Raw genomic sequence first — 13,773 nt, forward strand, 5'->3', positions numbered from 1 at the left:
GACCGCCGAGGGAACAGCTGAGCAGACAGCCGAGGGAACAGCCGAGCGATCAGCCGAGCGGACAGCCGAGGGAACAGCGGAGGGAACAGCTGAGCGGACAGCCGAGGGAACAGCCGAGCGAACAGCCAAGCAGACAGCCGAGCGAACAGCCAAGCAGACAGCCGAGGGAACAGCCGAGCAAACAGCCGAGGGAACGGCCGAGCGAACAGCTGAGCAGACAGCCGAGGGAACAGCCGAGCAAACAGCCGAGGGAACAGCCGAGCGATCAGGCGAGCGGACAGCCGAGGGAACAGCCGAGGGAACAGCCGAGGGAACAGCCGAGCGGACAGCCGAGGGAACAGCGGAGGGAACAGCTGAGCAGACAGCCGAGGGAACAGCCGAGCAAACAGCCGAACGATCAGCCAAGCGGACAGCCACGGAACAGCCGAGCTAACAGCCGAGCGGACAGCCGAGCTAACAGCCGAGTGGACAGCCGAGCGATCAGCTGAGCAAACAGCTGAGCAGCTGGCTGATGTAAATATGAGGTCTGATGAGAGCAAAGCTGCTGTTAACCCTTTAACTCCTGCTGGGAAAAACCTACATTTCATTTCTTTTATTTTATATTCTCATTTATTTAATATTATTTATATTTATTTATTTATTTTTATCTTTTCATTAATATAACTATTAGTATCCTAACCTAACATCATGTCTTTGGGCGGTGGGAGGAACCCACACATTCACAGGGAGAACAGACTCCACCTCCCCTCAGCCGAGGCTCGAACCAGCGACCTTCTGGCTGTGCTGACCACCACACCACCGTGCAGCTTAGGAAAAGTTAACTGTCTCTCTCAATTCTCCCTAGGAGGGAGTGGTTGTTTGTCTGTGTTGGCCCTGTGATGGCCCCTGCACCTGTCCAGGTGTACCTGCCTCTCACCTGCTAAATGCTGGGTTAGGCAACCCGTAATGGATGAAGCCGTACAGATAATTATTAATACTCATTTATAGCATTTTATTTATTTATTTATTCGTTTTGTTAGTCTTGACTGTTTCTTCTTGTGTCGTCTGGTTGTCATCGGCTGCTGGCTCCAGAACCAGTTCCCCCCCTGGGAATAACAAAGCTAATCTTAAACCTGCTGGAAAACCGGATCTGGGTCTCGGTGTACCTGCTGGCTCTGGTGGAGCCGGAAGTTGTCCTGGTTGATGAAGAAGGAGGCCACACTGGTTGAACTGTTGCTGCTGACCACCCTGATGGTGACGTGGGACTGATGAACTCCTCCTAGAGAAGCAAACGTAGACAAGGCCTGCAGAGCTACCACCGTGTCCTGGAAAGAGTCAGAAAGATCCAGTGAGGAAAACAATGTGGACTAAACATCCAGGTTTTCCTCCTCTCACTGTCTTACCAAACTAAACTTTAACATCTTACTGTTCATTACTCCAAGATGAAAGAAAACCCCTTTTTAAGACCTCACCTGGGTGCTTCCAAACCCTCCCTGGTGGTTTCTCTGCTGGCTGAGCCACTTCATGAGACCCAGACCCCTTGAGACCTGGTTCAGCTGGTGCAGGGTCAGTAACACATAGGACGCCATCTCAATGTCTGCAGAGCGAGGCTGCCATGACGACGACAGGCCGCTGCTGGGAGACACCCACATGGGCACACCGTCTGCTCACAGAGCACAAACATGGCTCATTATTTAATCTCATCCCAATAAATCTGAGACCGAGGGCAGCTGCCAGGACACGAGACGAGGTCGGCACCTGAAGACAGAGATGAGGTAACAAGCTTCATCTCGGAGTGATGTCTGCATGTAAAGCTGCAGACGCTGCATACCCGAACAAGCACTGATTTCAGTCAGGACTGGTCCAGTCAGTTCGGTGAGTTACTGCTTGAGTTTCTGTCTTGGTTTCGGGTTATTGTTTACATCGCTGGTGTTGGGCTCTGTCGTTAGCACCTTCTCTCTACAATCAGTTGAGGCTGTGACGCGAGCCCACAGGTTACTGCTCAGGTAAAGCAGATAGAGGTTTCAGTCGGTTGCTATCAAGCAAAGTCACTCAAGCGGCTCCAAAAATGGCGTCCTACCTCAGAAACCTGAGATCCCTCAGACCTACACAGCTGTCTGATGAGGTTTCCTCTACCCTCCCTTCCCACTCAGACTTCTCCTTACTGTCTGTTAATGAGGCTACAGAAACACTCTGCTCCTCTCTCGCCTCCTCTCTGGACAAACTCTGTCCTCTGGTGTCAAAACCAGCCAGACAAAACCCTCCCAGTCCATGTCTCACAGAGGTTCTGAGGGAGCACAGAGCCGGACTCAGGGCTGCAGAAAGAAAGTGGCATCAAAAGAGCACACTGACTTGTCTGAGTAGCAGCAAAAACTTGAAACGTTCACATCCAGCCTAAAGGCGGCAAAGAAAACCTTTTATCAGAACAAGATCAACAATGCTCCCAACACACGACATGTTCATGGTGTTTAACTCTCTTCTATCTCCACCAACTGCTCAGCCTCCCACTGTGCTGACTGCAGAAATGTTTGCTTCCTACTTCACTGAAAAGGTCGCTACCATCAGTAACCAATTCACTGAGCCTGACCGACTCAGCCTTACCAAACCAGCTACTGGTGCCTCACTCTGCTCCTTCCGCTCTCTAAATGAGGACCAAGTCTCTAAACTTCTAGTCAACTCAAAACCCACAACCTGTCCTCTTGGTCCTGTTCCCTCTGACATCCTGCAGAGCATTTTACCTACAATCAAACCTGCAGTAACCCATATTATCACCTCCTCTCTTAAATCCGGTGTCTTTCCTTCTGCCTTCAAGCAAGCTCGGGTTACCCTGCTGCTGAAGAAACCCACACTCAACCCAGCCCAGGTTGGAAACTACCGGCCGGTCTCACTGCTTCCATTCATGTCTAAACTACTAGAGCTTCAGTCTTCAGTCAGGTCTCACAGTTCCTCCAAGACAACAACCTGTTAGATCCATATCAGTCTGGCTATAGACAAGGCCACTCTACTGAAACTGCTCTCCTGTCAGTTACTGATTCGCTACGGGTTGCCAGATCCACTGGTCAATCCTCAGTCCTTATACTGCTGGACCTGTCTGCTGCCTTTGACACGGTCAACCATCATATACTGTTCTCCACACTCTCAGAGCTTGGTATCTCAGGATCTGTCCTCTCGTGGTTTATGTCCTACCTCACAGGAAGATCCTTCAAAGTATCTTGGTGAGGGGGCGTGTCCAGATCACATGACCTGACAACAGGGGTGCCTCAGGGCTCGGTGCTTGGCCCGCTTCTCTTTTCACTATACACCTCCTCACTCGGTGCATCATTAGCTCTCATGGTTTCTCCTACCACTGCTATGCAGATGACACTCAGCTTTTCCTTTCTTTCCTACCTGACGACACAAACGTCTCAATGTGAATATCAGCATGTTGCTGATATCTCCACATGGATGAAGGATCGCCACCTTCAGCTAAATCTGTCCAAGACCGAGCTTATTGTCTTTCCAACCAATCCTTCCTTACCGCCACAGATAAGCGTGCAGCTTGACTCCGTCACGCTTGTGCCTACGTCTTCTACCAGGAATCTTGGTGTCATGGTAGACAACCAGCTGACCTTTAAGGACCATGTTGCCTCGGTTGCTGGATCTTACCGATTTGCTCTCTACAACATCAGGAGGATCAGAGCCTACCTGACTGAACACACGGCCCAGCTCCTGGTCCATGCTCTGGTCATTTCACGCATTGACTACTGCAACTCCTTACTGGCTGGCCTGCCTGCATGCTCAGTTAAACCTCTGCAGATGATCCAGAACCCAGCAGCACGTCTGGTCTTCAACCAGCCCAAAAGAGCTCATGTCACTCCGCTGCTAATCGCTCTCCACTGGCTTCCAGTTGCAGCGCATCAGATTCAAAGATCTGCTTCTGGCTTACAAAACAATAACCCAAACAGCTCCGGTCTACCTCCACTCCTTAATCCAGAGCTACACTCCCTCTCCACAGTTACGCTCTGCCAGCGAAAGACGCCTAGTGCTGCCACCACAAGGTGGCGCCACATCAGTAGCTAGACTCTTCTCCTCTGTTGTTCCCTGGTGGTGGAATGATCTACCAAACTCCGTCCGATCCGCAGAGTCCTTATCCACTTTTAAAAGCAAGCTAAAGACTCAGCTGTTTAAGGAGCATTTCCACACTTAGCTTAACTCTTCTACTCAGAATGAGGAAGAAAGATTTGTCCAGATCTTTGGCTCAACCAAGTACTGAAGAAGCTGCTGCACTTATGCCCAAGATGATGTTGTGTGATGAAATCGTGATCATGCATTTAAACAAAATGACTTACAAAAAACTATAAAAAGAATAAATTATATGCACAGCCTCTAGCACTACATGACAGCACCTGGTCCACCTGGACTCCAGCAATCTGACTATCACTTAATGATGACGTCCATCTTGTTTGAATTCTTGCTGGTGTTGTTCTTTCTCTCGAATGTAAGTCGCTTTGGATAAAAGCGTCTGCTAAATGGCTGTAGAATAGAATAGAATAGAATAGAATAGAATAGAATACCACGCCTGGGCTGTCCAACCATGGGACAGCGCTGGTCACTGGAGGTGGGAACGAGCTGACCCACCTGAGCCTGGATCTCGGCCTGATGACAACACCTGCACCTGTGCTTGTCCTTCTGGGTCTTAGTGCCACTTTGACACAATTGACCATAAAACCATGTGAACATCTCATTAGGATCAAGGTTGTAATAATCTCTGTGTAAAAATTAACAGATAGCTAATAAAACAACGAAAGCTTCTTTAAACTGTTCATTTAAACTACTTTCCACTGTCGTACCTGTCTTGCTGGCCCGTCCAATGAGATCATTGATTGCTGTTTCGGTGGTGGAGCTTCCTGCCAGAGCCAGAGCGTAGCTCAGCAGGCTAAGGCTGTAGTTGCTAGAGATGCCCAAAGCCAGTCGGGTCTCCAGGTACATCAGGGCTGCAGACACCTGGCCAGCATACTGAGCCTGATAGGTAGAAAAAAAGGGCAAAATACTGAGCCTGACAGACAGAACAGGGCAGAATAGTGAGCATGACAGACAGAGAAAAGGGCAGAATGGTGAGCCTGACAGACAGAGAACAGGGCAGAATAGTGAGCCTGACAGACAGAGAACAGGGCAGAATACTGAGCCTGACAGACAGAGAAAAGGGTAGAATGGTGAGCCTGACAGACAGAGAACAGGGCAGATACTGAGCCTGACAGACAGATTTCAGGGCAGAATGCTGAGCCTGACAGACAGAGAACAGGGCAGAAGGGTGAGACTGACAGACAGAGAAAAGGGCATAATAGTGAGCCTGACAGACAGAAAAAAGGGCAGAATGGTGAGCCTGACAGACAGAGACCAGGGAATAATAGTGAGCCTGACGGACACATAAAAGGGCCGAATGATGAGCCTGACAGACAGAGAAAAGGGCAGATTGGTAAGCCTGACAGACAGAGAACAGGGCGGAAAACTGCACATGACAGACAGAGAACAGGGCAGAATACTGAGCCTGACAGACAGAGAACAGGGCAGAAAGGTGCGCCTGAGGGCTGGGCATTAAACAGAGTCCTGGCTAACCAAGCAGTCCATAAGGAGTTTTTGATGCAGACCTAAAAGAGAAAACCATCTCCTGAAAGATTTACCAGAAAACAACCAGGTCTGTGTTCTATTAAACGAACCTCCTGCGAGACCTTTTCCCACCACATAAATACCAGAGGGCAGCGGCACATGCAGTAAAACCCGACCTGCACCACGAGGAGGGCAGAAAGTACCCTGGTTCTTGGTTCATCTGTCGTTCCCTGCTCCACAAACCCTTCAGTGTTGGCTGGACTGAGGGGCTGCAGCTTTATAGACATGAAATAATTTTCTTGTTTTCTTGTGTAACAGAAATGAGTCGATGACTGATTCCAACCTCACGGCAGCCTTAGAAACACCTTCTGACCCAACATTAGCGGACCCTCACCCTGATGTCGCTGTCCTCCAGCAGAGCGATGAGGACGTAGGCTGTGAGGGACACCGGCCCGTCCAGACCTCCCTGCAGCTCCGTGTGGATGACCCTGCCGACCTCCTGGAACCTCCCATCAGCCCCCTGCTGGCCCGCGATCCACGCTGCCACCGCCTGCAGCACGTGGGCGTCGATGGTGACAAACGGTCGCGCCTGCAGGAAACACCTCAGCACGAACGCAGAAAGCCTGCACACACACAGTTCCTCCCATGAGATGTTTCCAGGGAGGTTAAAGCCACGTGCCATTTATCACATACCAGGTGCTTCCTGAGGAGTCCTGGTCCCCGAAGGCACTGAAGGAGCCGTCGGCTCTCTGGAAGGACAGCTCCCGCTCGTATCCTGAGGGGATGGAAGGCAAAACAAGGTGAACACCAGAGGAGTTCAACCAGGATGTGACAGAACTCTTCCTAATTGGGTGCTGAGCAACCTGTGCTCTGTGAGTGATACTGGTCTAGATGTGTGCTGGAGTACCGCTCATCATGTAGTCTGTGGCCCGTCTGGTGGTTTGCGGGTCGGCCTGTCTGCTGGAGCTCAGGTACTGCAGGATGTAGATGTTTGGTGCAAAGTGGATCATGTTCTGCTCTCCGCAGCCGTACGGCATCTGGATCAGCGAGTCCAGACCGGTGATGGACGGGCCCAGGATATCACCTTGGTTGCCATGGAAACAGGTCAAAACAGACATTCAGCGACATAACGGAACAGCTGGTTGTGAGTCTGGAGACCATCGTAGAAACATCTTCTACCAGAACTTTGGAAACATGACAACATCATCTGTCCAGCAAGTTAACCAGTTCTACTGTAGTTTACTAGCACACGTTCTGTTCTGGAACCAGACCACCAGAAAACGCTCGGGGGTTTTGGTTCTGGTCCTGGTGTCTTCTCCTTGGTTTAATCAGTTTTTAGTTCAGGTTCAGGTTTCTTTCCTGGTCCCTTTCTCCCCCTACTCCTGTTTATATGCTGTCTGTCGGATCCTCGTCCATCCCGTCGGATCCACATCCATCCTGTCAGATCCAGGTCCATCCCTTTGGATCCAGGTCCATCTCGTCGGATCCTCGTCCATCCTGTCGGATCCTCTTCCATCCCGTCGGATCCACATCCATCCTGTCAGATCCAGGTCCATCTCGTCGGATCCTCGTCCATCCTGTCGGATCCTCGTCCATCCCGTCGGATCCCATTGGATCCTCGACCATCTGTGGCTGTTTTGGATTTTGGATGTTTGATTTTTATTGACGAACGGCCACATCACCTCCATCTTCCTGCCTTTTAATCCTGCTCCTCATCTCTATGCAAACAGCTGGAATAAAATGGCCTCCCAGAAGTTAAAGAAAAACCTGTTGTTATATCTTTGTTGTAAAGCACAGATTTACAACCGTATACCAGAAACAGAACTTCTCTGGTTGTAGTTACCACCTGCTACCACTAGAGGGAAAGAATGGCGGGGTTTCTCAGTCCTCAGGACCCACGGTCCCGAGTGTTTCCGATGCACATAAATAATAAATTAAAGCAAACATTTTAGCTCCAGAAGGAAATCACCTAAAACACCTAAAACCAAACCAGTCTGATTTGTTGTAAAGTTTGGGAACGTTTCCTCCTCCGAGAGGCAAAAGTGTCTGAATGAGATCAATAAATGAGATCAATGTTTAGACATTACGAATAAAACCAGAAAAGAAGTTTTTATGACTATGTACTTGTTGTCTTACTATGAAAATGTAAATTGTTATAAGAAGTATTTACTGTGGGGTTTGGCTGCTACCTTGGCCAGGTCTCTCTTGAAAAAGAGATTTTGAATCTCAATGGGACCTCCTGGTTAAATAAAGGTTTAGTAACGGTCCTTCTGTCCTCTGATTGAAATGCTACTTTATCCCAAACATATTTACTGATTAGTCTAAAACACAGACGAAGCTTTTTAACAGGGTGTCCAGCTAACGTTTAGCTTGTAAAGCTCTCAGACTGGATCCATAAATTCACTATAATCTGGTCAATTTCCAGCATTTAAAACACAAGCTGGGTTTATTTAGAAGTTTAGGGAACAGATCCGGAATCAGCTGATCTGTTCCCCGCCGTGACAACGTACCGATGGCGGTCACCGAGGCCCTCTGGCTGCCCTCCACGACGCCGGCTGGGAAGCTGAAGGAGAAGCTCCTGGAAAGGCTCGTCTGGGATGCACGAAGCTCCAGCAGCAGCGACGAGGAGAAGGATTGCTCCAGCCCTTCGGCCTGCCGAGGAAATGGCAGATGGAGGGATGAAGCCGGCGTTTTTATGGTGTCAGCATCCGCCTCCACACCGTCCAGTATAACCTGTTTACAGCCTGGATTCATTTGTTCCTCCATCACGGAGAAAACATGACATTTTCTATCATTTACCTCTGTGGTTCCCACCCCAGCTTCCACACGGACCCCCGGCCCACCCCAGCTTCCACCACGGACCCCCGGCCCACCCCAGCTTCCACCACGGACCCCCGGCCCACCCCAGCTTCCACTACGGACCCCTGGCCCACCCCAGCTTCCACCACGGACCCCCGGCCCACCCCAGCTTCCACACGGACCCCCGGCCCACCCCAGCTTCCACCACGGACCCCCGGCCCACCCCGTGCAGAAACCATGCTGGTTTCATGCTTTCAGGCTTCGTCTCGTCCTGTGATGAGTTGACAACATATAGCTTTACTTTTTTCTTGAAATAGAGCCAATGTGTGAACATTAATCTCAATGGCTCTGAATGTTCAAAGCCTCAGGGGCCCCTGGGGGGTCCCAGACCCCAGGTTGGGAACCACTGATTTCACTAATATTACAAGATATTTTAGCGCAGCAGTAAATCTGCTTTTTGCAGCCTGATTGGTGTTCAGCTGGAAATGTTAAACCGGGTTAATATTCTCTGGCTTGTTTCCTGGTCCAGCAGGAACAGAAACCTCAGGCTGCTCGTTGCTGCCGAGTCTTCGGCTTTCTTCACCTTGACGAGCACCGTCGTCCGGACGACGTCAGACGCTACAGAGGACATGGCTTTCACAGAGATGGGGATCTCTCCGAGGACCAGCGGCCTGATGGGAACCAGGACGGTGGCTCCGCCCCCACCCTCCACGTGGAGCCGGCGGACGCTGGACATGGACAGCAGCTCGCTGTCTGGGAAGACGAACTGGAAGGCCTCGCTCGCTGCAACAATCACAGTGACCTGATAACAAAGACAGAGAGTCCGTCCAGACCCGGTTAAACAAGGACAAAGACGGGGGGGAGCTGAGCTGAAGGACTTAAAACTAAAGCTGTGATTGCGTCATCATGGCCGTTAACAAGACATCAGACCAGCCATGTGACCAGAACCGAACCAGACTCCCTGCAGCTTGCTGGGTGGGCAGGGTTGGGGGACCTCACCTCCTCCATGACCTCTGACCTCCTGCTACAGGATCTGATTAAAACTGTAAACTGGTCACTGCAGGTATGGTCCACCTGGTCCTCGCCGCTTCTACAAACCAGTAAATAATAATATAAAAAAACACCATCACATAGTTAACTTATCAGAAACCGGACTCTGGGACCTCCTCCCCTCCAGCAGGATGATCCATTCCCGATGGTCTGGACCTGACCTGATACCTGATCTGCTCCAGCAGCTCCAGCAGACCGTAGAACTGAAGGATGCACTGCTTTGTTCTGATTCCCTCACAATTAATCCATCCCATAATACTGAGGCCTGATGAGTCCAGGTTCAGGCGGCACACATGCTCATTCTCAGCTCATACGTGGTTTTAAAGAAGAAGCAGGCTGACCTCCTGGTCCTGCTGGAGGTAGCTGAACAGAATCACCTCCAGCACCAGCTCCTCTCCTCGGATCACGTAAGCTGGGACGTTAAGGGACAGGAAGAAGTCCTGGAAAACCGTGAGCTGCGGGAGACGTGACGGTTAAATGAATAAATGAGAAAGGTGAGGAAAGGTCCTGGAAGTGACATAGAAACCTGTGCTGGCTGTTCGACGAGCCCCAGACCCAGCTTGTCAGACAGGACGAAGGCCGTGGCGCTCCAGGTGGTGATGCTGTCCGGTACCGTCAGAGCCAACGTCTGCGTGTCCGAGTCACTGCAAAGCACAGACACATCGAGCTGCTGCGTTCAGGTGTGCTGTTCACTCCACGGAAGGACCAGCATTCCCAGTTCCACCTGGTTGTACAGGTAGCCGGCCCACCTCTGACTGACTGGTTTTACTGGTCACACCTTATTCCATCCATCCATCATCCATCCATCCATTCATCCATCATCCATCCATCTAACCATCCATCCATCCATCATCCATCCATCCATCCATCCATCATTCATCATCCATCCATCCATCCATCCATCCATCCATCCATCCATCCATCCATCATTCATCCATCCATCCATCCATCATCCATCCATCTATCCATCCATCCATTCATCCATCATCCATCCATCTAACCATCCATCCATCCATCATCCATCCATCCATCCATCCATCATTCATCATCCATCCATCCATCCATCCATCCATCCATCCATCCATCATTCATCCATCCATCCATCCATCATCCATCCATCTATCCATCCATCCATCATTCATCCATCCATCTAACCATCCATCCATCCATCCATCATCCATCCTCCATCATCATCCATCCATCCATCCATCATCCATCCATCTAACCATCCATTCATCCATCCATCATCCATCCATCTAACCATCCATCCATCCATCCATCCATCCATCCATCCATCCATCCATTATCCATCCATCCATCCATCATCCATCCATCTAACCATCCATCCATCCATCCATCCATCCATCCTCATCATCATCCATCCATCCATCATCCATCATTCATCATTCATCATCTATCCATCCATCCATCCATCCATCATTCATCATCCATCCATCCATCATCCATCCATCCATCCATCCATCCATCCATCATCCATACATCCATCATTCATCATCCATCCATCCATCCATCATCCATCCATCTAACCATCCATCCATCCATCCATCTAACCATCCATCCATCATCCATCATCCATCCATCCATCCATCCATCATTCATCATTCATCATCCATCCATCCATCCATCCATCCATCATTCATCCATCCATCCATCCATCATCCATCATCCATCCTCCATCATCATCCATCCATCCATCCATCATCCATCCATCTAACCATCCATTCATCCATCCATCATCCATCCATCTAACCATCCATCCATCCATCCATCCATCCATTATCCATCCATCCATCCATCATCCATCCATCCATCCATCATCCATCCATCTAACCATCCATCCATCCATCCATCCATCCATCACCCATCCATCCATCCTCATCATCATCCATCCATCCATCATCCATCATTCATCATTCATCATCTGTCCATCCATCCATCCATCCATCCATCCATCATTCATCATCCATCCATCCATCATCCATCCATCCATCCATCCATCCATCATCCATACATCCATCATTCATCATCCATCCATCCATCCATCCATCATCCATCCATCTAACTATCCCTCCATCCATCCATCATCCATCCATCCATCATCCATCCATCATCCATCCATCTAACTATCCATCCATCCATCCATCATCCATCATTCATCATTCATCATTCATCATCTATCCATCCATCCATCCATCCATCCATCCATCATTCATCATCCATCCATCCATCATCCATCCATCCATCCATCCATCCATCCATCCATCCATCATCCATACATCCATCATTCATCATCCATCCATCCATCCATCATCCATCCATCTAACTATCCCTCCATCCATCCATCATCCATCCATCCATCCATCATCCATCCATCCATCCATCATCCATCCATCTAACTATCCATCCATCCATCCATCATCCATCCATCCATCCATTCATCATTCATCATCCATCCATCTATCATCCATCCAGTGTTGGTGTATCACCCTGTGTCCATCTCCATCCATATCCAGGTCTCTGGGAAGTTCTGTCGCTCATGTGTTTCCTGATGTTTCTCCATCGGTTCTTCTTCTGCGTGGGCGAGGAAGAATACTTCCTCTGAGGAGGAGGAGGAAAAGGAAGTGGAAGAATGGGGATGAGGATGAGGAAAAGGTGTGTGTGTGACATGACGATGAGTGGAAGGTGAAGCGTCTGTTGAAGTCCTACCAGTTTCAGACTGGGTGAACTTGGTTAAAGTGGCATCGGTCATCACCAGCAGGTCACATGTCTGCAACAAACACAGCAGCTCACTGATTGGACAATAACAACATCAGCAGGAGGAAAGCAACTGGTTCAGAAACAAGAAGTTCATCACATGACAATCAGAAGGAGGTGTGGCTTTGGGGGTTCACCTGGAAGATGGAGTATGGATCCCCCCTCCCCTTCCCGTCCGGGTGGGCGTCGGCCATGGGAACTCCGAACTTCGTCATCTCCTTCAGCAGCTGTGAAAGCAACACGGTGGGTCTCAGAGCTGCTACGATTACAGCTCACAACAAAACAACACAACGGAGAGAGGCGCTCATTGTGTCCGACCTGCAGGAATAAAGCGCTTGGTGGTGAACTGATACTGGGGTGTGGAACCGGAACGGGTTTCACTGGTTGGCCTGGAGGCCACCATGCACCAGGAAATCTTTGGGAATAAACGCTGGAAACATAAAGCTGGAAAAACTGCTAAACTGAGAGGACTCTGGAGATTTCTGGAAGCTTCTTGTCTTCATTAAGAGCACGGGTTTCGATGAACAATGAAGGAGCAACAACAGGAGCTTTACAGCCAGTGCACACAGAGATTTCTCCTTTTTCCGGATCATCAGGTGTCCTGCCGGCTCCTCATGTTCAAAGTTCAGTTTATTTAGAAGCAAGTGAAAAAGTGAAAGAGTGGACCCGAGAACGAAAAGAAATGAAAGTGGACAGAAGGTCATATTTCTGTTTTCAGCTTGTCTTTCTTAAATATTAAAGAAAGAAAATAAAAAAAAATAGAAAATCCTCTACCCATCTCCACACATCTTTTCTAATCAAAAGTCACGCTGCGTCTGACGTCACGCTGTGTTCTATAACCACGAGAGGATGTGTAGAGATGGTTCCTGCTCCTCACCGTCTCCATGGTGATGTCATTGTGTGCTCTGTCCCTCTGTGTTGCCTTGTCAACCACCAGAATCCCCACCAGCGAGTTTGGCTGTGACACGGAAACCTTCAGGGTGACATCTTCAGCCGGCTTCCTGGTGTTGGCGCTCCAGCTCAGAGACACCTGTCAATCACAGTTAGAGACCTGTCAATCACAGATAAGTGTCAATCACATGATGATATTTAGACACATTGGGAAGCAACGCAGGAGACACTGATATACCCCAAGCATAAATTATATATTTATAATAGTTTTTTATCTCCAAAACTGTCTGTTTGTTGATGTTGTCTAAAAGGAAAACTGGTCCAGTCCACTTCAGACCAGACTGGAACCTGTTAGTGGAACTAAATGCTGCTGCTGAACCAGTTCATTTCCTTCTTTTAGTCTTTTTTATGAAATGAGATTAAAAGTCACCTTGTTTTGTAGAAAGTAGCTGACGGGCAGCTTGATCATATCATTGACAATCTCGCCGTTGGGATGAATATAGAAGACAATGATGAAGGCCAGAGGACCCCAGGACACTTCAGGGATGAGAGTCAGACCTCCTGAGCTCCTCCCAGCAGAAAGCACCTGACCTCTGGACTTCACCTGGACAGACCGACGGAGACGTGACCCGGCAGGTTTCACCCTGTAACGTGCTGCATGAGAACGGAGTGAAAACAGCTGGGTCTTCTTAC

The 13,773-nt window shown here is 49.4% G+C and overlaps 1 protein-coding gene across 1 annotated transcript in view; it reads right to left on the minus strand.

The window, feature by feature from the left end:
- cd109 (CD109 molecule) overlaps positions 1-13,773 on the minus strand; it is a 42,337-nt gene that overhangs the window by 4,579 nt on the left and 23,985 nt on the right. Inside the window, exons 14-28 of the mRNA XM_041975757.1 lie at positions 13,511-13,684; positions 13,067-13,219; positions 12,327-12,416; positions 12,142-12,202; positions 11,922-12,033; positions 9,941-10,058; positions 9,756-9,869; positions 8,948-9,166; positions 8,076-8,217; positions 6,473-6,649; positions 6,259-6,340; positions 5,960-6,188; positions 4,809-4,980; positions 1,452-1,642; positions 1,146-1,304 (exon numbers count right to left, since the gene is read on the minus strand). Coding sequence (XP_041831691.1) covers positions 1,146-1,304; positions 1,452-1,642; positions 4,809-4,980; positions 5,960-6,188; positions 6,259-6,340; positions 6,473-6,649; positions 8,076-8,217; positions 8,948-9,166; positions 9,756-9,869; positions 9,941-10,058; positions 11,922-12,033; positions 12,142-12,202; positions 12,327-12,416; positions 13,067-13,219; positions 13,511-13,684 — 2,193 coding nt within the window. The remainder of the gene's footprint in view (positions 1-1,145; positions 1,305-1,451; positions 1,643-4,808; positions 4,981-5,959; positions 6,189-6,258; positions 6,341-6,472; positions 6,650-8,075; positions 8,218-8,947; positions 9,167-9,755; positions 9,870-9,940; positions 10,059-11,921; positions 12,034-12,141; positions 12,203-12,326; positions 12,417-13,066; positions 13,220-13,510; positions 13,685-13,773) is intronic.

This window comes from Melanotaenia boesemani, chromosome 22 (genome assembly GCF_017639745.1).
Source record: "Melanotaenia boesemani isolate fMelBoe1 chromosome 22, fMelBoe1.pri, whole genome shotgun sequence".
Classification (NCBI taxonomy): domain Eukaryota; kingdom Metazoa; phylum Chordata; class Actinopteri; order Atheriniformes; family Melanotaeniidae; genus Melanotaenia; species Melanotaenia boesemani.